This window comes from Sebastes fasciatus, chromosome 22 (genome assembly GCF_043250625.1).
Source record: "Sebastes fasciatus isolate fSebFas1 chromosome 22, fSebFas1.pri, whole genome shotgun sequence".
Lineage (NCBI taxonomy): Eukaryota > Metazoa > Chordata > Actinopteri > Perciformes > Sebastidae > Sebastes > Sebastes fasciatus.
The window spans coordinates 24013823-24041657 of NC_133816.1; the positions used below are offsets into that span (position 1 = coordinate 24013823).

Below are 27835 nucleotides of genomic sequence, written 5' to 3' on the forward strand. Positions count from 1 at the left end.
AGTTACTGGATGCCTAAATTTCCTTCGGGAACAATAAAGTATCTATCTATGTAGGTGTTACAATCAGTGAATGACTTAAATGATGGGTTCAACATGTAATTAGAAAATAAGAACTTTTAACTAAACTGAAACTTGTTCATACACAGACATTTTGACTCAGGTTCAATTATTCTGTGTAGATTTATACTGGAAACACCCGCTGAGGTCCCCCCTCTCCAACCAGCACATTGATCATTAAACTGTTTTTACTGTTTAAACCACTGTTAAACCAACAATGCTCAATAAAGAGATGCTTCTTCTTTGGATTTTCAAAATATCATACTTTGTCAAATATGTGTTGGTTACTGTATGTAGCTATTTACCTGCAGGAAGAATGTTACTAAATAGTTTTACAGATTTGTATTATTGCACTAGTGCAGTGCCCGTGAAAATCATGTCTACAACAGGCTGAATGTTTGGTCTGTGGTGTTGCTGCTTGCAGCTTTCTAGAGAACTGATCATACAAACAACTAAACACTCAACTCTGCTCTTCGTTGGTCCTCAGTAATACACGTTTAAGTTAGTATGGTAGAAACATCCACTAGTTGAGTTTCAGGTTCAGAGTGGTGCTGTCCCTGTAGACTATCCACTCAGACTAGTTTGGTTGTAACGTTATTCTATCCAGCATCCAGCAGCAGAAGTGAAGTTCAGTCAATGAGCTGCTGTCTGTAAAGACCTGCTGCTGATGACATGCTGGACTCAGTCTGCAGAGAACTAAAGCTCAGAGTGATGTCACCTGTTTATTCAAAGTTTATTAATATTGAACGTATCGCTTGTCCACATTGCACCACACTGCATGTCCTCTGGTACTTTGTTACTCCTGCAAATATTTTTGCAACCACAATAAACATCTTCATTGTTCTTCATTCTGATGAGAGTTATGTGTGTGTGTGTGTGTGTGTGTGTGTGTGTGTGTGTGTGTACCTCTCCCTTCAGCTGGTTGATCTCTTCCTTCTTGATCTTCAGTTGATGTTTTGTCTCAGTCAGCTCTTCATTACTCTTCTTCATCTGTGCATCAGCTGCTTGTTGTTTGTCCTCCAGCTAACAGACAGACAGATGGATGTTGATTTCAACTGTTAGTAAATTATAATCAGACACAGATACTCAATAAACATATATTCATCTGTTAGTGTTCCTTTTAATGTGAGACGTGTTTGACCCTGATGTTCAGTATGAGGTCCTGGAGACGCTGGACTCTTTAACTGCTCTAAAAGATACTAAACATTGTTTTATCACCTCGATACTTCATGACGTATAACTTGTGTTAAACTGCTTCTTGACATCATTATGAACTGATGATTTGTTCCAGTAGTCACATTACTTTTTTATATTTTGTAAAACCAGGTTAAATTTCCATCTACAAAAATTACATCAATAAAAATCAAATCTTTATCACATTTGATCACAGATTAGATTTAATATGAATAAATAGATTTACTGTTTCACTTCTTTGGGTTTCAGTTATTCTCAGATTTGCTCTCATGGTTAATTTAATCTCAGCAACAAATCAAAGTCACATGGAGAAGATAAAACAATGATTTGGTAAAAAGATGAACCTCAGTGTTCTTGGTCATCAGCTGCTTCAGTTCTCTCTCAGCTTCCTCTTTCTTCTGCTTCTCATCACAGAGCTGTTTGTTAAAGTGGGAGAGAGGAGAGATGAAGTTAATGTTCACATTAATATCTGGATGAATTCTCATTGTGATCAGCTGGATGATGAAACCTGTTCATACTCAGACAGTTTGACTCAGTTTACTCTGAGTGGATTAATACTGGAAACATAACACTGATTTATCATCTGTTACATCAACAATACTGAATACAGAGATGCTTCTGCTTTAGAGTTATAAAATACCATACCTACTACCTGCAGGAAGAATGGAACTGAATAGTTATACACATTTGTATTACTAGTTCAGTGTCTATCCAGAACATGTCTGTTCACAACAGGCTGAATGTTTGGTCTGTGGTGTTGCTGCTTGCAGCTTTCTAGAGAACTGATCATACAAACAACTAAACACTCAACTCTGCTCTTCATTGGTCCTCAGTAATACACCTGATATAGTTGAGTCACATCACGACTACTCAGAAACACCGGTAGAATAAACTCTGGTTTGCTGGTAAAAACACACCAAGTCTGACTACTAGTGGTCAGAAACACTGATGAAATACACTTATCAGATGTATTAATTACCAAATAGGTTTATTCAAAGTTTATTAATATTAAACAAAACTGCACCAATCTTGTCCCTGCATGTCCTCTGGTCCTGATCGTTACACCCTCCTAGTGTGAAGTAGATTGGACTCTATTATGAAACATGTATTCTAATGTGTCTTTCACCACTTTTTAGCTCCTGAAAATATTTTTGTGACAATAAACATCTTCATTGTTCTTCATTCTGATGAGAGTTAAAACAATTGTATTTCAAAAGAGACTTCATCTTTTCCAGTGAACAGCACTGACAGCGTAACATTGTGTTGATCTGAGTGATGTGTAGGTGTTTGTATATGTGTGTTTACTTCTCTCATCAGCTGGCTGATGCTTTCATCCTTCATCTTCAGTTGACGCTTCAGATCTTCATTAGTCTTCTTCATCTGTGCATCAGCTGCTTGTTTGTCCTCCAGCTAACAGACAGACAGATGGATGTTGATTTCAACTGTTAGTAAATCATAATCAGACACAGATACACAATAAACATATATTCATCTGTTAGTGTTCCTTTTAATGTGAGAAGTGTTTGACCCTGATGTTCAGTATGAGGTCCTGGAGACGCTGGACTCTTTAACTGCTCTAAAAGATACTAAACATTGTTTTATGACCTCGATACTTCATGACTTTTAACTTGTGTTAAATTGCTTATGGACATCATTATGAACTGATGATTTGTTCCAGTAGTCACATTACTTTTTCTGTATTGTTAAACCTGGTTAAATACAGTGGACTTTCATCTGCTTGATATCTGTGAATAGTGTTTTCATCTCACTCGTCTCAGTTAAACACAAAAACATTGCAATATGTGTTTTTGTTGATTTATTTTCTCTGAACCAATAAACAGCAGTAGAGGGACTTTAATCTTGTCAGCACACAATTAAGGAGTGAAAGTGGGAAGAACAAAGTAGGCGTGCCAGTCATCTAAATCCAGAAAGTTAATAATGATCATATTAACCTCTTTTTTCTTCGATTCCAACTCATTCTTCAGTTTCTCCACTTCCCTCTGAGCGTCCTCCCTTCTCTGTGTCTCCTGTAGGAGCTGACTGTGGATATCAGTCTGGTTTCCCTCCAGCTGGTAGAGAAGAGAGACAAGGAGAAAGACTAGATAAGAGACATGCTCTATTTTCAGCCATGGAGTGATAATACAACACAATCACACCTAAAAACACAACAATGATATGGATGGAAACAAATCACTATGTTGATGAGAAGATATAGAAAAGGAGAAAAACAGCTAAATACATTGTTGAAAGTAAAATAATTAACCATGGCCGTGTTGTCCTGCAGCTCATTTTCCTTCATCTGAACTTCTGGCTCAGCTTGGTGTCTCCTCTGCTGTTCATCCTGGAGCTGAGTAGAGACACATTCTTTCAATAGAATATATTTTAAAGGAACAAGACAACACTAACAGATAAAGAGGCCTGTAAAGAAACACATTCATGTACATCAGAAACCCCAGATAAACATTCTCCGTAACGTTGTTTTGTATTATTATTTCAAAACCATAATGTTCTAATTTTGGAAGAGAAACCTTTATTGGAGAATACAAACACTAACCTCCCTGTTCTTAGTCTGCAGCTCCTCCTCCAGGATCTGAACTCTGTTCTCAGCTTCCTCCCTCCTCTGCTGCTCATCCTGGAACTTCTGTCTGGAAACTGTCTGCCACTTAAACTGAAAGAGAGGAGACAGAGGTTAGAGACAAGATGAGAGACATGTCTCTTATTAGGGAATGCAATCATAAATATTAAATATATCTCATGGTCTGATTTGTGTGAATTTTGCATTTTCAGTAATGTTGAGGTCACTCAGCTGTTCCTGTTAGAAACTCTGCAGTTCAACAGTTTGACCAGAAAAACACATGATATAAAAACTACCACTTACCCCAGAGGAGGAAGAACGGACTGGAGCGGCTCGGCTTCTTTCCAACTGGGGACAAATGGAGAGGTTAAGAGAAAACGTGACAAACGTCACTAAGGTAACATTCAGAACAAAACACCGGTCTGGAGCACCGGTCTCTCGTTTGAGTCCTGTGTTTGTTGGACCCTCCAACTTCCCTACCCGCCCACCATAAGTGGTCTTTCTAACTTTATATTCTACGTAACTAGCTCTGAAGTTAGACTTCCGTCACTAGACAACATGCTACAAACTCCACGTTACAACCGTCACTACAAATCACTGCTCCTTCATGCAGGCGTGTAATATTCACGCCTCAGCGGGGCAAAGCGTGACACTGACACACTTTCTTCCGGTCTATTACATGCTTTACCGTGAGACTGGGCTGCCCCTATAATACTAGGAGACAGAGATGCAGCCGCTTAGCTTGGGAGAAAAGTGAATAAACTCCAAAATTAGTTATTACGCATTCTTGAACTGAACAAAATGATTCTATTTAGTTAAGTGATTTGTGATTTCTGCCTCCACAGTGAACCAGCCTTCTCAACACTGAACTTTCTCATGTTGACAGTGGTTCATCCTCATTAGAGCTACACTAGATATATCAATAGATACAGCAAAGATAAGGTAGAGAGATGAACCTCCATGTTGTTGGACTCCATCAGGGTCTGCAGGTTGGTCTCCATCCTCTGAATCTGATCCTGGAGCTGCTGGACTTCAGCTTCTTTTTCTTTAAACTGGGAGGAAAGAGAAGATGAGAGACAATATATATAGATATAGATATAAAAAACATAATATTTAATATAACAATATATATATAAATATAAAAAATCCGACGCGTTCGGTTCGCTAGTCACGGTTCGGGCGTGTATGAATTGTTCGGTTCATTTGAAATAAGTTATGAGGCAGATTGTGTGTTTTTTTCATGTAGAGTTAGGCTCCCGTTTATTGTCATACTACAGATGGGGAACAGACTCACAGATTTCAGTCAAAAAGGCATCCGCAGAAAAAAACTTCAAATAAAGTTATCGGGGGAAAAAACTGCGACTGTCAGTCAGTTTAGGAAATGACGAGTAGACACGATAAAGTCCAGTTAGAGGATCCACCAGCATCGTTTGGCTCTGCTGTATGGGAGCATTACGGCTTTAGTGTTACCATGAAAATGACGGAAAAAAGTGTTGGATAAAACGGCGATTATGTAAACACTGTGCAACATGTGTGGTTTATGCTAACAGCAACTCTTCCAATATGATGAACCATTTATGAAGACATCGCTCCGGTGTGTCCGTCGATGGCGCAAGGAGAAGAGAGACGGGTATAAAGAGCAACTCCTCCCTGCAGCATTTAAACAACCTCTACATGCAGACTCAGACAGGGAAAAAAACATAACTACAGCATTGGGGAGGTTTATAGTGAAAGATATGCAGCCTTATGTAGTCGTGGAGGACGCTGGATTTCAGCATATGATTAACGTAACGTTACTTGAGCCGCGCTATAATATTCCGTCTCGCCCACACTTCAGCAACACAGTAATTCCCGAACAAACACGACAAGGAATTGTGAAAGAATTGTCAAACACATACGACGTAGCTCTTACTACAGACGGATGGACATCCAGGGCTACTGAAAGTTACTGAACTGTGACTGGCTGAACCACCACATCACTTCAGAGTGGGAGATAAAAAGTTATGTTTTGCAGACGCGCCGCCTTCATGAGAGCCACACAGTGAGCATCTCTCTGAAGCACTGAAACAAGCAGTGACAGATTGGAAACTGGAGAGCTGCAGAGGGGCAACAGCACAATCCCTGTAATGTGTTTTATATTTATTTATTATTTTTAAATAACACAATAACACAGAAATTCAACCGTATTCCTCCAAATACTGCACTTTGTGAGTGGAAAAACTAATCTTTCAATAAGAGCTGATAATCAGGGAATTGAGACATATGTTATACTGTTGTTGTTGTTTTTTAGTATAGTTCTGGCTGAGCCTATACTTCAATTAATGTTGATGGCCTTAGTCTATAATTACATCATATTCATATGAAAATAACAAAGCTGTATTTTTTGTTTGCACTAATGACTGTAGAACTATTCTTTCAATTAATATTTGACAATGAAGAAGTGTTTATGTTCCTTATATAAAGCCATACTTTTGTTAAGGCAAACATTTGTTAACTTATTTTTGCCAAATAAATGAAAAGCATGTTGAAATCAGAACATGACCTCCTCGCTGTAACAGAAAAGAACCGAACCGAAAACCGTGACCCCAAAACCGTGATATGAACCGAACCGTGAATTTTGTGAACCGTTCCACCCCTAATATATCTAGATCTATATAGGTATAGATCTAGATATATTATACTCAGATGGAGAAGCTAAAAAAAAGAAGGAAAAAAAAGAAAAAATATTCTGAGGAAAATATATAAACCTCCTGAATGTTGGCGTCTGATTCCTTCTGTTGGTTCTCCAACTTCATCTTCAGTGTCTCAGCTTCTTCCTTCTTCTGCTGTTCATCCTTGGGGATTCCCTGGATCATATTAAGACATACAACTGAACATCGTATACAATGACCCATCAACCCCAATCATCTGATTTCTGCTGAATAACTAGTGATAAATATCAGCTCTCTATATATTATAAATTCTGCATTTCAGCAGCATGTGGGATGTAAGATAATGTTTCCCCTCAGTATATAATATACTGTCCAAGTTCAGATCCTCTCTGCTGCTCTTCTGCTTTCATTAAACCTTTCAGAGCTGCACAGTTTGATCTGTTAATGAATCCAGTCTGATTATCTCTGATCTCATTCACAATCTATGAGTCATAATAATGGACATATCACATTAACGGACTTACTCTGTGTTTCCTTGGATTACTGTTTTTTTTTATGTCAGGAAACCTCATATATCTATATGTGTGTGTATATATATATGTATATACTTATATAATGACCACTTACCCGAAAGAAAATGGAAAAGCTGCTCCGGGTGTTTATAATTCTCTCCAGCTGGAAGGAGGAGGACATGCAGAGACACATGAGAACCACATTAAATCATGAGAGTAATGATTCAACCTGATGGTTCAGTTACACTGAGTACAATATGAACAAGTAGCTTCATATTCAGTCAAGTGGATCTCAGTAAACACTTTGATCATCTAGTGTTCCTCAAACAGCAGAAATGTTGAGTTGAGAGTCTGTCTGCAGGTTAGAGGCTCAGATGAGAGAACTCATTCAACCTGATCTATCTCTGTCTCTATTGATTCTGTATTAATAATAGAGAGATGAAGATGAAGACATGAACCTCTTTGTTCTCCAGCTCTTCCTTCAGGCTCTGCAGCTCGTTCTCGTTCCTCTTCTTCTCTTCATGGAGCTGCTGCAGCTCAGCTCCTTTAGTTTCTACCTGGAAGGACAGAGACAAGGTGGAGAGAGACAATGAGAGACATGTTGAATTATTAATTATTCATTTATTAGTTCTGGTCTTGTTTGATCTACACTATGGATGACATATATAATGGGACTTCAAACTGAAATCAATGTGTTATATTATTAAAGTGAAGATGAACCTCGATCTTCTTGGTCTCCAGCTCCTCTTTCAGGATCTGAACCTCCTTCTTCTGCTCCTCCTGGAGCTGCTGCTCCTCCTGGAGCTGCTGCTCCTCCTGGAGCTGCTGCTCAGATCTCTTCTTCTTAAACTGAGAGGAGAGATGATGAACAGAGACGTGATACAAGACATGATTTTATTTTATAACATACCACACAATATGTTTTCCTTGCATTTCTGGCTCATCTCTCTTTTTCCCTTATTTTAGTCTCCTCTAACGTTTGCTTCATCTTCATCTCTTTGTCTGAATCGTGCCTCTTCTGTTCCATTTCTGTTGAACCTCTGAACATCAGTTAAAGTTAGCTCTCAGTCATCACTGCTCTTGTTCTCTTCTTAGTTATTTTGGAAATACAGCTCCTGTTTCCTGCTTAACTTGCTCAGATCAAACATTATTTATAGTAATGTCCTCTTTCTTTACTTACATGTTTGCTCTTCTTCTTTCCGTTTCCCTTCAGAACCTCTATTTCCACCGTTTCATGTGTCATGAGCTGCTCTCTCTCTCTTTCTTCAGTGACACACTGATCTACACTTTTATTAATTTCAGAACCGTTCTTCTTTTCTCCTTTTTCAGTTTTATCCGAGTGACTTCTCTTTGTCTCTGTGTGAAAACAGTATACAATAAGATTTAAAATGGGTTATTAAAATAAAACACCTAACATTTTGACTGATTGGAAATAAAAGTAGACATACCACTACATTTTAAAAACATCATAAAAACTGTAAGAATAACTTTTACTCATTAATTTGTGACTTACTGATTATGTTTTGTCTCCATTTCCACAAAACAAAGAGAAGCAACACGATGCAAACAGCCAAACTAACAGCTAAACCAGTTGTGACAGGAGAAGAGCTGGACTGGACGTTAAAGAAATCATCTGAAATGATAAAAACAGAATAACATTAATATAAATCCTTAGCAATTTGAAACTAAAATAGTAAATCACATAATAAAAAACAATTTTTTTTTTACTTGAAATAGAGATGTGTGCCTCTCTGGTCTGGTTGGTGTTCTTCTGTTGGAGTCTACAGGTGAAGCTGTTGCTGTGTCTCTTCTCCACAGTCACTCTGCTGCTGACAGTATAGAGGTCATCAGGACCTCTGACTGTCTCTGGAGGTCCAGCAGAGAGGAGGTTTCCCTCACCGTCCAGCCACAACACCTCAGGCTCTGGATACCAGCCTTCAGACCTGCAGTCTAACATCACTCCTCTGGTGGCTTCATCAATCCCTGCTAAAGTTATGACCGTGTAGGAAGCAGCACCTGATGCTGAGTAAAAGGAAACATTTAAAACAGAAGTCAGCAATACAATCACCACACGAATGATTAAATGTATTGTATATAATAAATATCCTCTGCATTAGCGTTGCCTTTAAACTTAATTCTAACAGAGATGACCATGGTTTCTATACGGCAAATAAACACAGTTGGTCCCTGAACTGATGATGAAGCTGCTTGAAGTCAAAGGGGTCACATAAAGTATTTACTGCTGCCAATACTAAAACTTGAAAATTTAAAAACAGTTTGCATCGGAAAGCCGGTCCTAGATTATTGCATATCAGATTATGTGTTTGTTAAACTCTGTTAGGTGTCATATACAGTCCACTACTCAACCTAGTGAGAAACCTTTTCTGCCCATGACATCTACAACTGAGCTGTTCTTATAAAACATGTTTAACCCTCATTTATACTGATGTTTCATGTCGTTGTGTTCTTCATCTCCCAACATCACTGGCTGACTATGACGAGCTGTTTAAACATTTAATAGTTAACCTTGACTATCCAGAATTAACATTAGAGATATCTTCAACGTCATTGTGTCTAGTCAGAACGACAGTTAGAGATATCTGTGGTTCAGTTCTGACTATCCTAAATAACAGTTACAGATATCTATAACCTCATTATGATTAGTCAGATTTGTTGTTATGACGTTGCTCATCAAAGGCTTCCCATTGGATATCGGCCCAACAAAGCATCTGAACAGTGTCAGCAGAAGCTTTTACTAACTTGGATAATTCGGTAAAGTGTGAAAGATATTCACAGATTCAAACTTCCCGGATCAATAACTCATAAGTTGTTAAAACACCAACGAGGGCTCTTTCTAACCGTAGTGAGGTAGACAACGAGCTGCAAGATCATTTTAATCACAACCAGCCTTTAGTCCTCCGAACTGGACACATAACATCGGTCTCAATGTGCAGCCGGCTGTGGCCAATGAGAGCTTTGTTCACTGGAGAGTTGTGTAGAAATTTACAGCGTGTTGTAGATTTATTGTCTCCAGACACACTTTATACACCCATACAGCTGCAGTGAAGCGCCATCGTAGTTTTGAATAGCTTCCGCCCCCTTCTGACCTCATTACAGATATCTGCAACCTCATTTTACCAAGTCACAACTCGTGTGTGTAGATACACTGTGTCCACTTACCAACAACAAGCTCAACGAAAGATCCTTTATCCAGGTCTGCAACATAGCATTGGTATCTCCCCTTATCAGAAAGTTTCACTTTGGAGAGTTTCAGTGAAATGTTTCCGTGCTTCAGTCCATCAGTGAACAGTGATGTTCTTCCTGTGTAGGATGGATCTTTAACATGTACGAGGTCCTTGCCAGCACGCCACGCAAAGACAAATATAGAATTCAGGTCGGGTCTCGTCCACTCCAACGTCATGGCAGCAACATCCTCTGCAGGTTCCAGATGGCATGGCAAAATGATGTCATCGCCAACTAATGCTACTATTGGCTGAGGTGGACCAATCATCTGAGACTGACCTGAAGAAATAGATATGTTAATTCATTCCTGCAGTAGGAAGGAGTTAAATATGTTCATTTCTATAAGGCTCGTTGTACATTATTATACTGTGCTAATAGCAGCAGACAGCAGTGGAATGTAACTTCACTCAAGTACTGTTCATATAGAAGGTATCCTATCTACAACATGTTCACTACAATGTATTTAATTTGTTTTTCCTGAACAGTTTTCCGTAGCAACTAAAGCACAAGTTGCTTTAGTGTTAAAAGTGATTATGTCACTTTATAATGACGTCAATAACTGTAGACAACATGTGCTTATACTGTAGATGACATTGAAACACTTCAGTTCTCTGAAACAAACCAAAAGCTTCAAGAACCAATGACATCATGTTTTTGTGAGAGTCCAAAAACACTGAACATCAGTCTTTAAGCTTTCATTTAATTACATATATTGATATGATTTGATGTGACTTTAATACTTTGTGTGAGTTACCTCCCAGAGAGTGTGTTAGGAGAAGATGGAAAACCAAAACACTGAGGGGTCTGAGCGGAGACTGAAGGGACAGTCCGGTCCTCTGGGGAAGCATCTTAAAGCTCTGAAAATCAAATGAGAGCAGCGATACATCATATGGTAAAAACATATATGCTTTGGAAAGCAGCAAAATAACTAATAAAGTAAAAACAATACCATTACTACTGTGACGTGTCCATGTAATATAGTTGAACTTTCATTTCTGCAACACAGACGGTCCTATAGAGAGTTCATATGGATACTATCTATGTATGGGGCAGTTAAAACTGAGATATGCTTTAACTTTTCATACCAACATGGCAGAGACGGCTCCTTAATGAATTTTAAAAGTGCTTTGATTCTGCCAAACTCGTTCAATAGTTTATCCTTCATTAGAGCTCTTTACGTGAGATACAAAGTCCACTGACTCCTATAAAAATTATAAAAAAAAATGTTGCAGTCAAAACTAACAAGCGTCCATTTAAAATAATCAACACAATTACTCAACATTTGAAAGACATTTCCTCGATGGTTTCAATGTTTTACACTGGTTTTAAAATAGACTTAAATATCTGTTACAGAGTATTATACTACAGAGCCCACGACTCTGAATGCAGACCCACTTTTAATGTCGATAAAGTGATACCGTGTTTAAGAATAGAAGTTAATTGAATCATTTACAGGCTGTTGACTTTGGCTCTCACTTCTTTTATCTACTGCAGAGTGCTCATGCATTATATTTAGTTTGTAGTGCACATCATGTAGTAACAGCTCATGTAGTTCCCCCCTGAGCTTCCATATGTTATGTATTATATGTCACTTTCAAACTTAACAGCCACAAACTAGAGACCTAGAGCATTCAGAGGATGGATGGATCAGACTAGAGACCTAGAGCACTCAGAGGATGGATGGATCAAACTAGAGACCTAGAGCATTCAGAGGATGGATGGATCAGACTAGAGACCTAGAGCATTCAGAGGATGGATGGATCAAACTAGAGACCTAGAGCATTCAGAGGATGGATGGATCAGACTAGAGACCTAGAGCATTCAGAGGATGGATGGATCAAACTAGAGACCTAGAGCATTCAGAGGATGGATGGATCAGACTAGAGACCTAGAGCATTCAGAGGATGGATGGATCAAACTAGAGACCTAGAGCATTCAGAGGATGGATGGATCAAACTAGAGACCTAGAGCATTCAGAGGATGGATGGATCAAACTAGAGACCTAGAGCATTCAGAGGATGGATGGATCAGACTAGAGACCTAGAGCATTCAGAGGATGGATGGATCAGACTAGAGACCTAGAGCATTCAGATGATGGATGGATCAGACTAGAGACCTAGAGCATTCAGAGGATGGATGGATCAAACTAGAGACCTAGAGCATTCAGAGGATGGATGGATCAGACTAGAGACCTAGAGCATTCAGAGGATGGATGGATCAGACTAGAGACCTAGAGCATTCAGATGATGGATGGATCAGACTAGAGACCTAGAGCATTCAGAGGATGGATGGATCAGACTAGAGACCTAGAGCATTCAGATGATGGATGGATCAGACTAGAGACCTAGAGCATTCAGAGGATGGATGGATCAGACTAGAGACCTAGAGCATTCAGATGATGGATGGATCAGACTAGAGACCTAGAGCATTCAGAGGATGGATGGCTTTCCTTGCTAGATTGATCAATAAGGGGGTTTCTGAGACGTTTACACAACAGAAGTGCTCGCCATCCAATCACCAAAAAAACGTTGCAGAAATCTCCAAATGTCAAAAGTTTTTGATCTCAAATCACAGCATGACTTTTCATCAATTCTCCAATGGTAAAAAAATCTGTGTAACAAATGGTATCAATCCGAAAAAATTGCTGCAACAACTTATGAGACTTGATAGAGCATGGAGATGGACATCACAGACTTCTATCATAATGTTCTAAACACATTTTTACAATTCATCTAATTCATGTTTATTTATGACTAGAACAACTTGACTCACAGTGCTGAGCTGACTCGCAAATTAATCTCCAGGTTCTCAGCTTTCAGATGATGTACAACACTTCTATGTGACATCTACTGTTGACCTGCTATCTCCCCCTAAACACCCCCTGGACCCCCTAAAGACCCCCTGGACCCCCTAAAGACCCCCTGGACCCCCTAAAGACCCCCTGGACCTCCTAAAAACAGACGGCTCTGCTGTGGGTCTCAGAGGGTTAATAACTGAGTTAAACTTTAAACACAGTCTGGTGATTGGGTCTGATTTCCTACGCTCAGAGTGTTTGTAACTGATCACTAGAATAAAATATTACAGCTTCAATCAAAACCACCAGGAATAATATCAATATCCTTTTATTGTCTTAGTAATTTAGAAAGGGGAGAGTTCAGGAAGTAGTTGTTAGGCCTGCTATCTCACCAGAGGCCTGGACTACGAAACTGGTTCACTTCTTATCAGGGTAGATCTCCATGGTCACTGATGCTGAACGGCTAACCTGTTCTGGAGCAGGTTATGTTCCAGATCAGAGATCAACTTCTATGAAAGCACCTCCTACTGACCCATCAGAGCTCCGTGTGGTGTTTGTATGATAATATTACACACATATGAAGAAGTTTAAGTCATAATCATAATAAAAACAACACAGTTAAACTGAGAAATGCAGGAAGAACAGCTGGATTTATGTTGTGTGTGTTTAAAGCTTTGAATTATGTTTTTATATTTATTTAGTTTTACTTCCTCTTGAGTCCGTTTCACACCGTCAGAGAGGAGGAACACAGCTGAAAGACGCAACATCATACTCACAGTGTAAACTAGGTGTAATCTATTCATCTATTACACTCTGAAAAGTTATTTATATTTAGATGACTATATCTGACATTTGAGTGTTCCTCTAAATTAATAAATCTGTTAATTTACACATTCACACATCTGGAGTTTTTTCTTTTTCCAGCTGTTCTTTCTGCAGTTGGCAGCTTCATCTGTGTTACTGTTAGTCTGATTAAGAGTTTAACTTCTTCGTATTTGTTCTAATATAGTTTCTTCCTTTGTTAAATGTGTCTCTCTGTCTGCTGTCAGTCAGTCTGTCAGTCAGTCAGTCAGTCAGTCAGTCAGTCAGTCAGTCAGTCAGTCAGTCAGTCAGTCAGTCAGTCAGTCAGTCAGTCAGTCAGTCAGTCAGTCAGTCAGTCAGTCTTTAGTCTTGTTCATGTCTGTGATTGGTCAGATTCTGTAAACACCTCCTCGTTCATGTGAACGCGCTCATATCCAGACTGAGAAACCCTGAGTTGACTTACCGAGTTGATAACCAGCTTCATAGTAGAGTTTAGTGAGATCTCGATTGTTATGTTAAGTGAAGCCAGATAACCAGAAGACACCCCGGGTATGTTGAACTCGCTTCGTAGTGCAGGAGAGCGTTATCACCAAGCCCTCGGGAAGTGCGTCTGTCGTTGATCCCAACTCCCGTACAGGGGCGTGTCCAGACATTTTTGATAGGGGTGGCACCAGTGGGGCACTGACTTATGCAGGGGTGGCATGAAGTGTGAGCAGGAGCGCCTGCGCACAGACATATACACTCACGTATGCACGCACACACACACACAAGAAAATACACACACACAACCAGGTGTCGGCATAGCATTAATTTACCATTTTTGTCTCCACAACCCATATCTACTTCACTTACTAACACTGCAAGCAAGAACAGACCTACTAGTCACAACATTCAGGAAAAGGCAACATACAAATGTGATTGAAAACTACCATACTTTATTCTAACCTCAAAACAACCTTCCAAGGTATGATATACAGTACATACAAAAAAGACAATGCACTTTCTGTATAAAGTGCCAACAAAATTACAATAAATAAGCCTGTTTGGGGCAAAACATTTACTTGACAAAACTTGTCACATGTGCCACAGTGTAGTAAGTTACTGTAGTATTCTCAGCAACAGAGAAACCTGAACTCCCAGGTATAAACAAAAGTCACATCCCTCCTCACATACCAGCAAATCCTGTTTTAACATTGTAAAGTGAACTGTTAAATAATGCCAAAATAATTTGTAAATTCCCAAAGTAGGTTACATACAAAAGAAAATCCTTATTCTAAAACAGTCACTTTATAAAGTGCCAACAAAATTAAAATAAATAAGACTCTTTGGGCAAAATATTTACTTGACAAAACTGTGCAAAACTTTACATGTGCAACAATGTAAATGGTTGGAGGTACTGACCGTGTAGAATATTTTATCAACAGAGATAGCTGATCTTACCAGAGCTTACGTGTGCATAAAAAAAGCTTACATCACTTGTAACAAATCTTGTTTCAACACTGATTTGTTACAGTAATAATGCTACAAAATAACCTGTGACTCCAAAAGCCAACATAAGAAAACAATGCACATTAAAAAACACAGTCACTCTCCGTCTTTAAAGTGCAAACATATTTAAAATACATACGCCTCTTTGAACAAATTATTTAACCAAACAAATTATAAACTTTACATGTGCTAGTGTTGGTTACTCTAGTATTACCTAGTATTACCATTCAAGAGACCCAATCTGTTTTGACAGTTCCTTCCTTCCTTGCTTCCTTCCTCCCTCCCTTCTTCCTGTCCTTCTCTCTTTCTTTCCTCCCTCTGTTCTTCATTCCGTCCTTCCTCCCTCCCTTCTTCCTTCCTTGACCTGAGGAAAACAGGAGGGTTAAAACAGTGCAATTCGCCTGTTCTTGTGTTTGCTTGCAAACACTTTGATAAAATCATCCATGTTGAGTGCCCTCGCTCTTCTTGACTCAATACTTAGCAAACCTAAATGGCTTAGTCTGTTGTCTAGCATGGTTGTCCTCAAATGAGTTTGAATGAGCTTTAGAGCTGAACAACTCCGCTCACATGCAGCAACACGGGTCTAACATAACAATGTTACGCAGTACAGAATAGCTCAATGTTAGATTTAACATCGTTGACAGTCAAAACAGTGTTTGCTAATGAGATGAGATGATGACAGCCTTGTGCCAATTACAATAAAAAGAAATAAAACAAGACAGGGTAATGTTTAGTTTATTACCGTTACAGCGTTTAACTACAGGCACAGTAAGTGTAGTCAAATGTAGGCTACTCACATCTTTCACGACGACGCTCCAGAGACGTGTTGCTTCCATAGACTGACTGTAGAAAAACAGTTTGTTTCACCTGTAGGTTCACCTGTAGGTTCACCTGTAGGTTCACCTGTAGGTTCACCTGTAGGTTCACCTGCTCAAACTTCTTCTTCTTCGCGCCTTTTTTTTTGCAGGCTACATACTACTTTAGCGCATCTCTGCCTCTCAGGTTTGAGAAGGAACTGCAACTATAAACAAGAGTGCAGTTTACATTCAGTGCCGTGGCCCGCCTCTGACTGGGCATATAGCCAATCATATTGTAAGATATTGGGGTGGCACTTGGGGTGGCCAATCAGATTTCAGGGGTGGCCTGTGCCACCCAAGGCCACTCCCTGAACATGCCAGTGCTCCCGTAGTGGCCAAACGACGGTACTACAACTTCCGTGTCCTTCAAGTGATGCCGTTGGGTCCATAAAGACTTTTTCCCATAGACTTACATTGAGAAAGAGACGTCTGTAACTCAGAGGATAATCTATTTTAAGGTGAATCAACTCCCCAGTATGAACACTCTAATAGTCCTTATGTAGGTCTTAAAAGTTGTAAAACGCACTAACAGCTGAATCCAGAGTTATTTCCCTTCCTCCGTTCATGTGAGTGAGACCCAGTTCGAGGCTGGAGAACAAGCCGTGACCGAGCGGATGCTCTACTGCGCATGTTCCATGTGCCCAAGATCCGGGTACTTTTCCAGACGGAGGTCGAGCTATTTAGGCTTCATGCACCACTGAGCAGCTGTCAGGGCAGATGTGCAGCGAGTCAAGAGCTGCATCCCAAAGCTCTTAATTGCATCCCTGTTTCCCTCACTTGCGTCTCATCCTTGCGTCTTAGTCCCTCCCACCAGGGAAGCATGGAGAGACGCAAGGAAACCATGCGAGGAGAGAGGAAACGAGGAAATACGATTTAAGCGACATGAGACGGTCGTTTCCTCTGAAGCGTCACGTGAAGCGACGTCCGTTTCTGATGACAGCAGCAGCTGATCACATCTGGATCAGCTGTCAGTCAGCTTTAACAGCTGTTTGTGTCTGAACTGATCTAATACTAATAAAGACAAGTGCAAGCTGCAGCCTGTATTTCTACTGTGGACTGCTTAGAGGCTCAGGAACCATCTCTACTGGATCAATATCTTTATATTATTGATTCATTATTAGCGTCTGTAGTTATTGATATTCTGATTGTGAGTTCATTATTTAATAACCCAGAATATGACTGTGGTGTTTTTTGAACACTGGACATTATTTATTGTGCTAAAGGGAAAATGTAAATGATGTAACTCATATCAAACCAGACGTTCAGGAATCATCAGCCTCATGTGACTGAATGATGATAATGATGTAAAAGGTGTTTGTTGCTGACAGACAGACTCTCCTTCTCTCTCTGACTTTAATAGTTTCATTAATAAAAGTTAACGGGGGAAATAACAGATCATGAAAAGACAAATCATTCTAATAAATGCAGAAAGTTATTCTAAGTCTGTTCATCAGGTTTTATAAAGCTCTTTCAGTGACAGACTGCTTCACTGAAGGAAGAAGCAGAGCTACTGCAGGTCCTTCTGCTGCTGTTCAGAGCTTCAGTTAACACACATTATAACTAGATGGTGAATCAGAAGACAACTAAACTATAAAACCTTTAATCTGTGATCTGTTTTCACTCCGGTATAAAACTCAGTGATGCTGAGAGGTAAAGTTATCAGATCAGTCTGATCGGCAGCAGCGTCCAATCAGTAACTGATATCCAGTAAGGGGGCGTGTCGGTCGGTATAAGACTTCCGTGCAGGATACACTGGTGTATCCTCGCTCATAGCTCCTCCGGCAAGCCTCCTCGCTCCTCGCTCCTCGCTCCTCGCTCCTCGCTCCTCGCTCCTCGATGCACAAATAAGAGCTTTGGGACGGTCTTCAAGATGGCGCACCAAAACAACTTCCGGTTCAAGCGAGGATCGAAGAGCGAGGAAACGAAAATTAAGAGCTTTGGGATGCACCCAAGAGGTGCTTCTCATTTCAGCATTTTTTGCCTCCTCGTCTCCTCGCTCCTCGGTCCTCGCTCCTCGATCCTCCGGCTGTGACCCGGAAATCGATCTCAGTCCTCCATCTTGAAGGACGTGCCAATTCATAAAATGCGCATCGAGGAGCGAGGAGGCTTGCTGGAGGAGCTATGAGCGAAGATACACCAGTGTTTCCTCCACGGAAGTTTATCACCGACCGACACGCCCCCTTATTGGATATCAGTTATTGATTGGACACTGCGCCGATCAGACTGATCAGATACATCAACATCACTGAGTTTCATACCGGAGTGAAGACAGATCACAGATTAACAGTTTTATATTTTAGTTGTCTTCTGATTCACCGTCTAGTTATAACCTGTGTTAACTGTAGGTGTGAACAACAGACGGATCATGTTGATGGTGAAGTGATCCAGCAGCAGGAGGACCTGCAGTCTCTCTGCTTCACACACCGTCACTGAAGGAGTCTGACACTGAAGGAGTCTGACTCTGAAGGAGTCTGACACTGAGAGAGGTTTATAAAAGCTGACAACGAACAGACTTAAAATAACTTTCATTTATAAGAAAGAGATTTCTTTTGATGATCTGTTATTTCACTCATTCACTTGTATTAAGTATCCAGTTAAAGTCAGAGAGAGAAGGGGAGTCTGTCTTTTACACCTTTTACATCATTTATCCTCATTTCCATTCAGTCACATGTGAAGCTGATAATTCCTGAGCGTCGGGTTTGATATGAGTTACATCATTTCACTTTCCCCTCAAACATTCAGACTAATACATAACTTCTACTGTCAGAACATCAATAACTACAGACGCTAATAATGAATAAATAATATAAAGATATTGTGCCAGTAGAGATGGTTCCTGGTCCTCTAAGCAGGACTCAGTCCACAGTAGAGATGGTTCCTGGTCCTCTAAGCAGGACTCAGTCCACAGTAGAGATGGTTCCTGGTCCTCTAAGCAGGACTCAGTCCACAGTAGAGATGGTTCCTGGTCCTCTAAGCAGGACTCAGTCCACAGTAGAGATGGTTCCTGGTCCTCTAAGCAGGACTCAGTCCACAGTAGAAACACAGACCAGCTGTTATTCATGTGCAGGTGTTTGTTAAACAGAGAGGAAACACTGCTGCTCTGATAACTCTGTTTCTTTATTAGTATTAGATCAGTTCAGACATAAACAGCTGTTAGAGCTGACTGACAGCTGATCCAGATGTGATCAGCTGCTGCTGTCATCAGACGCTTCAGAGGAAACGACGTCTCATGTCTCTAAAAACATATTTACTCGATTCCTATCTCCTCGTGTCGTTTCCTCGCCTCCTCCGCTCGCATCTCCCGTGGGCGGGACTAAGACGCGAGGAGAGGAGTCGAGGAGTCGAGGAGTCAAGCCGTATAAAAGCACTAATGGGAAAGACCCAAGGTGCATCAGGGAATCAGCTATGCAGAGGCAGCAAAGAAGGTTTCAGGAGGCATAAAAGTGACAAAGCAAAATAACACTGTGAATGAAAATGTTGTAAAATGTGCAGGATGCGATAAGTTGAAGGAGGAAACTCTGCTGATGAGAAAAAGTGACTTTGTGCTCTTTATGGCAGAAATAATCAACTGTTCGGCACAGTCAAAAAGTCGCAATGGAAGGATTAAATTAATTGTCAGATCAGCTGAGAAGTACCTTGAAGTGAATGGGAAACAGTTAGAAACATTCTGAATGGAGATACACAATCCTCACAAACATGGGCTGGATCCTCTTAATGGTGTTCTTCTGCTACAATGGAATGTGAGAAGCTTAATGACAAATGGACAGGAGTTTAAGAAGTATATTGATAATTTACAAAATAAACCGAATGTAATCTGTATACAACAGACATGGTTGAAACCACAGTGGGATTTTGTTGTAAAGGGATATTCTGTAGTTAGAAGAGATAGGGAATCTGGTAATGATGGAGGAGTTGCAACCCGTGTGTTATTAAATAGGTCTTTCAGTGACAGACTCTTTCACCTGCGGTGTGTTAAAGAGAGATACCACAGCTCCTCCTGCTGCTGGAACACTTTATCAACAGATCATAAAGATTATCTGACCTAATGTGGAGAAATATCACTTCATTACCAGGTTGGAATAGAAATAAACAGGAATATATGATACATATTGAGTTAATTGTTGGAGTTATGGAGAAGGTGTAGGATCATATACTTCTTCCAACTTCTCTTCGGACATGTAATATTTATTTATGTTGATTATTTGTTAATTGATTGTTTACTGTTCATTTTATTAGTTATTCTTGTTTTGTTTTTTACTGAGGTATTTGTTACATGTTCGAAATAAATAATTAATTAAGAATAAAGTGAAACTAAATGGTTGTCACTGTCCACTAATATTAAACACGAATCCCAATTAGTGTATGAGCGTATGAAAATAATATGCAAGATCAGCATATAGTTTGTTATTATGAACGGCCGAATGGTGCGTTGCTTTAAATGCTGCGGATGCAAGGAATCGTGGGATGTTATTCTCTCCTTTCCTTTGGTAAAGGATGCTCCAGTGTTTCCTCTGCTAAAGGAGATAATAAAGGAAGCATTGAAGCTCCTCTCCTTAACTTTTGGTGAATTTGAACAGCTCTTATCATGGCTGCTACTGAGGTACTGAGAGGGTCATTTCACTCCGTTAGGAACCTTCCTGAGCAAAAAGGACTATTCGAACGCAGCCCTGCTCTCAGGAATGAACGGGGCCAACGCCTCCAACGCTGTATCCAGTTCCCTTAGTACATCCATGGTTATCACTCCCAGGGCGTCAAATATAGAGGCTTTGTCACGGCCATCGACGTCCGGTATCGCTGCACAAGGCACCCTTTAATACTGGTATGAAACGCACCAGGCGCTCCATTAATGTGAACCCATCCACAGCAACAGTAACCGCTCTGAGAAAGTGCTCCGGCAGTGTGGTGACGTAGTTTAAAGAGCAAAAAGACACACAGCGGGTGCAGATTGGCCTTACAGGTTAATGCACTGTTCTGTAGTGCTGTTTGGTATTTTCTCTGTAGTAGTGGTAAAAACACAGCTAAGTATGTTTACTAAGAAAGTGTGAATCATCCATTCATTCAGTTATGTCATTGATTCTGGTTGTTGGCTTGACTAGACCCGCTCTACCTACTGAGCCACCCGGGTTGAGCTACTGGAGCCGACCGGAGGGGAAGCGGTGGTCGACCAATCAGAGACAGAGAAAGGTTTGGTTCAGAAAATAACCTGCACAGAAAGAGGAAGTCCTCGCCTATATAGAGAGCTGTATTTCATTCTCAGACAGTCAGCAGCTAAACAACATGGGGGTCACCGCTCTGTGCTTCAGACTGTGTGAGTACTGACTTTATTTATTCTTTTATCTACCTTTTACATCCTGTATATCCAACCGTCTGTCTGATATTCAACTTTGCTCCTTTGTTCATCCAGTGATGCTTGAATTCACTCTGCTGAACAGTTATACTCTGAAAAGTGGTGAGTAACAAATAGAAACTCCTAAAGATACTAAACCTTTTGCATCATTCTGTCTATCTAAAGTCTGTATTTGTCTCTATGCTGTGATTTAAGTTCTTACAGTTATGTTTAATATTTTTGGAGAGGTTGAGTTTAATGAATTAATCTCCATGTCACTAGCAAATACCAGAATACATTTTGCAAAAAAAATCCCATTTTAATCTGCCACAAGGTGTAGACAGCTACTGTACAGTGGTTTTGTTGATTTTGTTTCCTGTCATAGTTCTGAACGTTTCTTTTGGGACACTATAATTTCTTTCTCGGTTTCAGATGCAGCTTTTCTTCGTGTCACTCCAAACAGACAGCAACACTTCGAACACGACTCTGTTTCTTTTGACTGTAAGGGATCTGATGGCTCGACTCATTTGAGAGTGATCAGGAATAACCAGGAATCTGATGTAGAATGTGATACTAAGACGCCAACAGGGTCCTGCACCATTAAGAGAGTTTATCGAACAGAAGGCGGAGAGTTCTGGTGTGAGACTGAAGGAGGAGAGAGAAGCAACAGTGTCAACATCTCCGTCACCGGTAGGTTTATAGCATCTCCAAAAGCCACTGCATATCTATTTTAACCTGTCATTCAACTGATGATATGCATTGTTCTCAGATCAGATCAAGACAATCAGGTTTACCACGTGTTACCTGGAATTATTGAAGAAAACGTTTCCGTTTTCCTCTCACGCCTCCACGGTGAACGGAGAATCAAAAACCGGAGGAGAGTCTTGATGAATTGAAGTAAATGAGGGTCATTTACAAACTCTCACACAACCTGTGCAGAATAATCCAAGTCTCACTTATCCGGTCGTAAGATCACTACTTCATAAAACACACACATCTTCACTAAAACCTGACTATTTAAAACACTATACGGACAATATACTTCAGGCGAGTAGTGAGCATACGAATGGATCTTGGATTATTCTGCACAAGTTGTGTGAGAGTTAGTAAACTGATGTTTTCATGTAGTTCTGCTGTTGTTAAACGCCCCCCCCTCCCCCCCCCATTTACTTCAATTCATCAAGACTTTTCTCCGTTTTTTGTTTCCCCGTTCACCGTGAACGCGTGAGAGGAGAGCAAAGGTTTCTTCAATAATTCAAGGTAACACGGGGTGAGTCATTGATATACAAATGGTCATTTCATGGGTGAAGTATTCCTTTAATACTTTTTATTCAATGTATATTTTTACAGAATCTTGCTAAATGTATAGGCAAATGTAAAAACGTGCAGTCACAAACTGATCAACAAATCATTTTTCTATTTTTAGTTTCTAATTAAAGTTCCTAAAGTATGTGTTTTGTCTATGTCTATGGTGAAATCTAAAATGTCTTTAAACATGACACAATCACTGCTAAACTACAGTACAGATGTGTGTGAGGACTTTGTCTGGGATGCCTTCCTCTCTACCTGGAAGCACACTAGGAGTAGTAATACTTATAAATCCCCAAACTAATCTGTAACTTTAACCTAAACCAACCAGCTTCATGGCTTCTATTATTAGGGCTATCTGTCACATTGTTAAATTACTGCTTACTTGATTAAATCAGTGTTCTATTGTGAGTAATTCTAGTTGTGAGTTTGTACATAAAACTAACGTTTTACTGACATGTTGCTCAGCTGGAGATGTGATCCTGGAGATTCCTGCTCTTCCTGTGACGGAGGGAGACGATGTGACTCTGAGCTGCAGAAGTAAGATGACTCCGTCCTCCAACCTCCCGACTGGTTTCTACAAAGGTGGCCAACCCGTGCAGAGCAGTTCAGCCAGGGAGATGACCATCCACAATGTTTTCAAGTCTGATGAAGGCGTCTACGACTGCCGCATCTCTGGAGTTGGAGATTTACCAGGAAGCTGGCTGGCTGTCAGAGGTCAGACAGAACAGTGTTACAAAACAACATATAGACGAGTTGTATATGAGCAAATTGATGTCACCTCTACTTTGACAAATGTAGTTGTTTGAAGCTTAATATAAATTCAGTATGGCAGTTTCTTTAAAGGAATGTGCCTGCCAGTGTCGTAAACATTGTGATCATTGTGATGTGATGTTATCAATATTTATATTTTGCAACTTTTTCACGTTTAAAAAAAATTTATATTTACACTTAAATTTCAATACGTAGTGTTATTTGTAATGTTACAGCAAATACCGTTTCTCCTACCATCTCTCCAACATCATCTCATTGTGGCGGTACCGAGTTCCCCAGACTTTAGTTGTCAGTCAGACGACTGAAAAACAGTTCCCATCCACATAATAATATAAAATAAAATGCCTTCTTAATAATAATAATGAACAAATGCCTCTTCGCTAATGAACAAATGCCTCTATATCAACAAACAATTAAGGAAACTGAAATATTGGTTTGTGGTTTTCCCTTTGCCCTCCTTTAAAGTTTTCCCAAATAAAATACACTAAAAGAAATGGGTATAAAGGGTTTCATTGAAAATCAACAAATGAATAGAATACAAAAATACAGCCTGCAGGCGTTAGGCTATTGTAAGGCAAGCCAGATCGCTGCACAAATAGTACCTAAACGTCCCAGTGCAGGTAACCCAATTGGTTGGCACTTAACTTGTTTCCCCAACTAGGAGTCAACACTCTCAACAAACAAAACACAAAGATCACAGAATCCCAAAAGGGCCCAAAACAGACCAGAGTTTCTGGTAAAGCTGATAATACATGTTGCATTGAGTGAAGGAGAGATCAGAATGACACTGGGTGTGCAGTTTCCCTCCTCTTTTAAGCCCTACAGAAAGGGCGTCGTTACACCCTGATTGGCACCAAGCTGCTCTCAACTATCATTTAAGAGCCAGTTCCCACACCCTGCGCAACAGGTGAACTGAATAACCCTCTAATCACTCAGCAACTCAACCAAAAAAACACCAGGGAAAAGGGAAACAACAGCAAGCACCAGAGAATTGGCAGCTGCCACACTCCCTCCCCCATATAATAAACACCGCCTCCAAGGTGTTTTACACACATCCTTTAGACAGTTATTTACCTTTAATACAATGTCACAAAAAACCCATAAATTCATCCTCATCACTAGTGTCACTGTCCAGAAAAATGCGCATGACCGCCTCTCTCTCCTGAGCCTCCACTTCAACAGAGGTTGGGCGACACTCCTTCAAATCACACACATTAACCACCCTTAGATCCTTTCCGGTGTCCTCACGCACAATCCTGTAATTCACAGGGCCTACCTGCGCAACAATGCGGTACGGACCAATCCATCGTGGGGCCAGTTTAGCTGTGTAATTTTTGGAAGCCTTGGAGACGGGATGGGCTTTCATCCAGACCCTATCCTTCATTTCATATGTGACATGTCGCCTGTTTTTGTTGTAGGTATGAGCCTGTTTCCTTTTTGCCTGTGCCAGATTGGACTCTACCAGAGCTTGGACATTTTTCAGAGCACGTGGGACCTGAGAAGAGGGCTCAAAAGCTCTGGCAAAAGGTCCCTTCAAAGATCCTCTAAGCAGCAACTCAGCTGGGGAAAAGCCGGTGGCTTCATTGACTGCGGAGTTCAGGGCAAAACGCAACTCCGGTATGAAACGATCCCAACTCTTATGCTTCTCTCCAACATACGAAGCTATCATGCTTTTTAGTGAGCGGTTAATACGCTCAGTCATGTTAGTCTGTGGATGATAGGCAGTTGTGAGTTTATGGACAACCCCCCCAGCTATCACACAACTCTTTGAAAACCTCTGATGTGAACTGAGGTCCCCGATCTGATAAGACATGTTTTGGGACACCCCAACGTGTAAAGATGTCCTTCCGCAGATATTTGCTGATTGTGGAAGCAGTAGCATTACGTAAAGGAAACAACTCAACCCAATGACTATAATAATCTACCACAACAAGTAATTGGGTGTTTCCCAGGGAACTACGAGGCAGAGGGCCCATGAGGTCCAAACCAAGCATTTCCCATGGCTCCGTTACCTTGGTCTGCTGGAGCAAGCCAGCAGGCTTCCTGGACTCAGGTTTATATTTCTGACAAATAATACAAGATCTTACATATTCTGCGACATCTGTCCATATTTTCGGCCAGTATGCAACTTCACGAATCCTTTGCTGGGTCTTATATCGTCCAAAATGACCACTCAAAGGGTTATCGTGGTATGCATGCAAGACGACTGGACGAAGTGACTGTGGAACATATACCTGGTATAGGTCACCACGGTCAAGATGTTTGGTTTTCCTGTAAACCGTATCCTCCAAAATGACAAAACCGGAGTCTACTTCACCGCCAGGTTTGTCATCAGTGAGCAGTGCCTGATATATTTTCTGGATGTCTGGATCACTCCTCTGGGCTTTCCAGACATCCTCATCAGTCAGAGGAAAAGGTACAAACTTCTCATCCCGTGTCAGGGAACGAGTGTACAATGCAAGGGAGGCCGGACCAGTGGCCCGCGACAGAGCATCCGGTGCGTTGTTCAACTTACCCTTACGATATTCAATCGGAAAAGAAAATTCCTGCAGACGCAGTGCCCAGCGTATAAGCCTGGAGCTAGCTTTATTGGTGTTAAAGACCCACAACAACGAAGAGTGGTCAGTGACAACAACGAAAGGTTTCCCTTCCAGATAGTGTCTCCATTTCTCCAGACTCCACACCACAGCCAGACATTCCCGTTCTGTCGTGGAGTAATTTTGCTCTGACCTTGTTAGAGAGCGGCTGCCATAAGCGATAACCTCTTCTCTAGAGGAAGTGTTCGATCTCTGAGCCAAAACTGCCCCTAGACCCGTAGAACTTGCATCGGTGTAGACGACAAATGTGTTACACATATCAGGGTGACCAAGGACAGGAGGAGAAGTCAGATGGTCTTTAAGACATTGAAATGCCTTCTGACACTCCTCTGACCACTTAAACACGACTCCTTTCTTTTTCAGCGCATTCAGGGGCTCCGCAATCATTGAAAAGTTAGGGACATAACGGTGGTACCATCCAGCTAGACCCAAAAACCTTTGAACTTCCTTGAGGTTTCTAGGCACAGGGTAGTCACAAAGTGCTTCTGTCTTTGCTGGATCTGCTCGCACTCCCTCCTTGCTCACTACATGACCCAGGAATTTAAGCTCGGGACAACAGAAGTGGCATTTCTTAATATTGAGTGTAAGGCCAGCCTGCTGGAGGCAATCAAACACTCGCTGGACGTCATGAAAATGATTCTGGACGTCTTTGGAATAGATTATGATGTCATCCAAGTACACCATACAGCACTCTCCTAGGCAGCTCCTCAGCACTTGAGTCATTAGCCTTTGGAAGGTAGCTGGAGCTCCCTTCAAGCCGAAAGGCATAACCCGAAAATGGAATAATCCAAAACATGTGACGAATGCCGTGAGGTGCTGGCTTTCCGGGTCCATTTCTACCTGCCAATAACCACTGTTGAGATCTAAGGTGGTGAACACAGCTGAACCTGCCAGAGATTCAAGTATCTCAGAAATCGTTGGTAGAGGATAGGCATCTCCCTCGCTACGTTCATTAACACGGCGGAGATCAACACAAAATCGGGGTGTTCCATCATCTTTTCTAGGCACCACTACAATCGGGGATGCCCATGGTGAATGGGAAGGTACAATGATACCCTGTTGAAGCATCTCTTCGATCTGCTCCTTAACCATCTTCCGCTTTTGTAGGGGTAATCAATAGGGGCTCTGGGTAACCACAACATCACTGTTTAATTTGATTTTATGTTTCAGCACAGAGGTACGGCCTAAAGTGGTGGTGCAGACCCGCGGGTTGTTTAGCAAGAGTTGGTACAATTTCTCAGCCTCCCTCCCTGTTAAACCACTGTCTGCAACAGCAGTATGGAGCAGACTGAGTAAGTCATCACCTTTAGGAATACAAGCTAGGTTACACCAGTCATCACTAACAGCAGGCAAGAGCGGTAATGTAGGTGGTAAGGTAGTATACAAAGCAACACTGCTCACACTCAGAACACCCCAACCATCGCTAGGGCACAGGACAGGCTGGAAAGAGAAAACCCTGGTGGTGTCATCACCAGCAAAAGAGTATACCTTGTCCCGGACGTTGACCTGGAGCCCACTCATGCTCATAAAATCTAAACCAAGAACTAATGGATACACCAACACATCTGCATCCAGTACTGCGGTAGGTACGAACCAACTGTTACCATGCATGCTGAACTCCAGCACTTTACATCCGATAGGATTTGCTTGCTGGCCAT

The 27835-nt window shown here is 40.9% G+C and overlaps 2 protein-coding genes and 1 long non-coding RNA gene across 3 annotated transcripts in view; all 3 read right to left on the minus strand.

Moving 5' to 3' along the window:
• Window positions 1-27835, minus strand: part of LOC141761342 (uncharacterized) — a 251683-nt gene that overhangs the window by 123812 nt on the left and 100036 nt on the right. The window contains exons 5-6 of the mRNA XM_074624677.1: window positions 2557-2661; window positions 1596-1667 (exon numbers count right to left, since the gene is read on the minus strand). Coding sequence (XP_074480778.1) covers window positions 1596-1667; window positions 2557-2661 — 177 coding nt within the window. The remainder of the gene's footprint in view (window positions 1-1595; window positions 1668-2556; window positions 2662-27835) is intronic.
• Window positions 7797-8629, minus strand: LOC141760241 (uncharacterized). The gene is made up of 3 exons (XR_012592304.1): window positions 8503-8629; window positions 8170-8345; window positions 7797-7838 (listed from the first exon to the last, which is right to left on the minus strand). It is a non-coding gene; the product is annotated as an uncharacterized LOC141760241 (long non-coding RNA).
• Window positions 8661-11080, minus strand: LOC141761246 (butyrophilin subfamily 3 member A2-like). Its single transcript, XM_074624577.1, has 4 exons — window positions 10987-11080; window positions 10170-10511; window positions 8718-9005; window positions 8661-8674 (listed from the first exon to the last, which is right to left on the minus strand). Exons 1-4 carry the CDS (start codon window positions 11078-11080, stop codon window positions 8661-8663), a joined length of 738 nt encoding a protein of 245 aa, XP_074480678.1.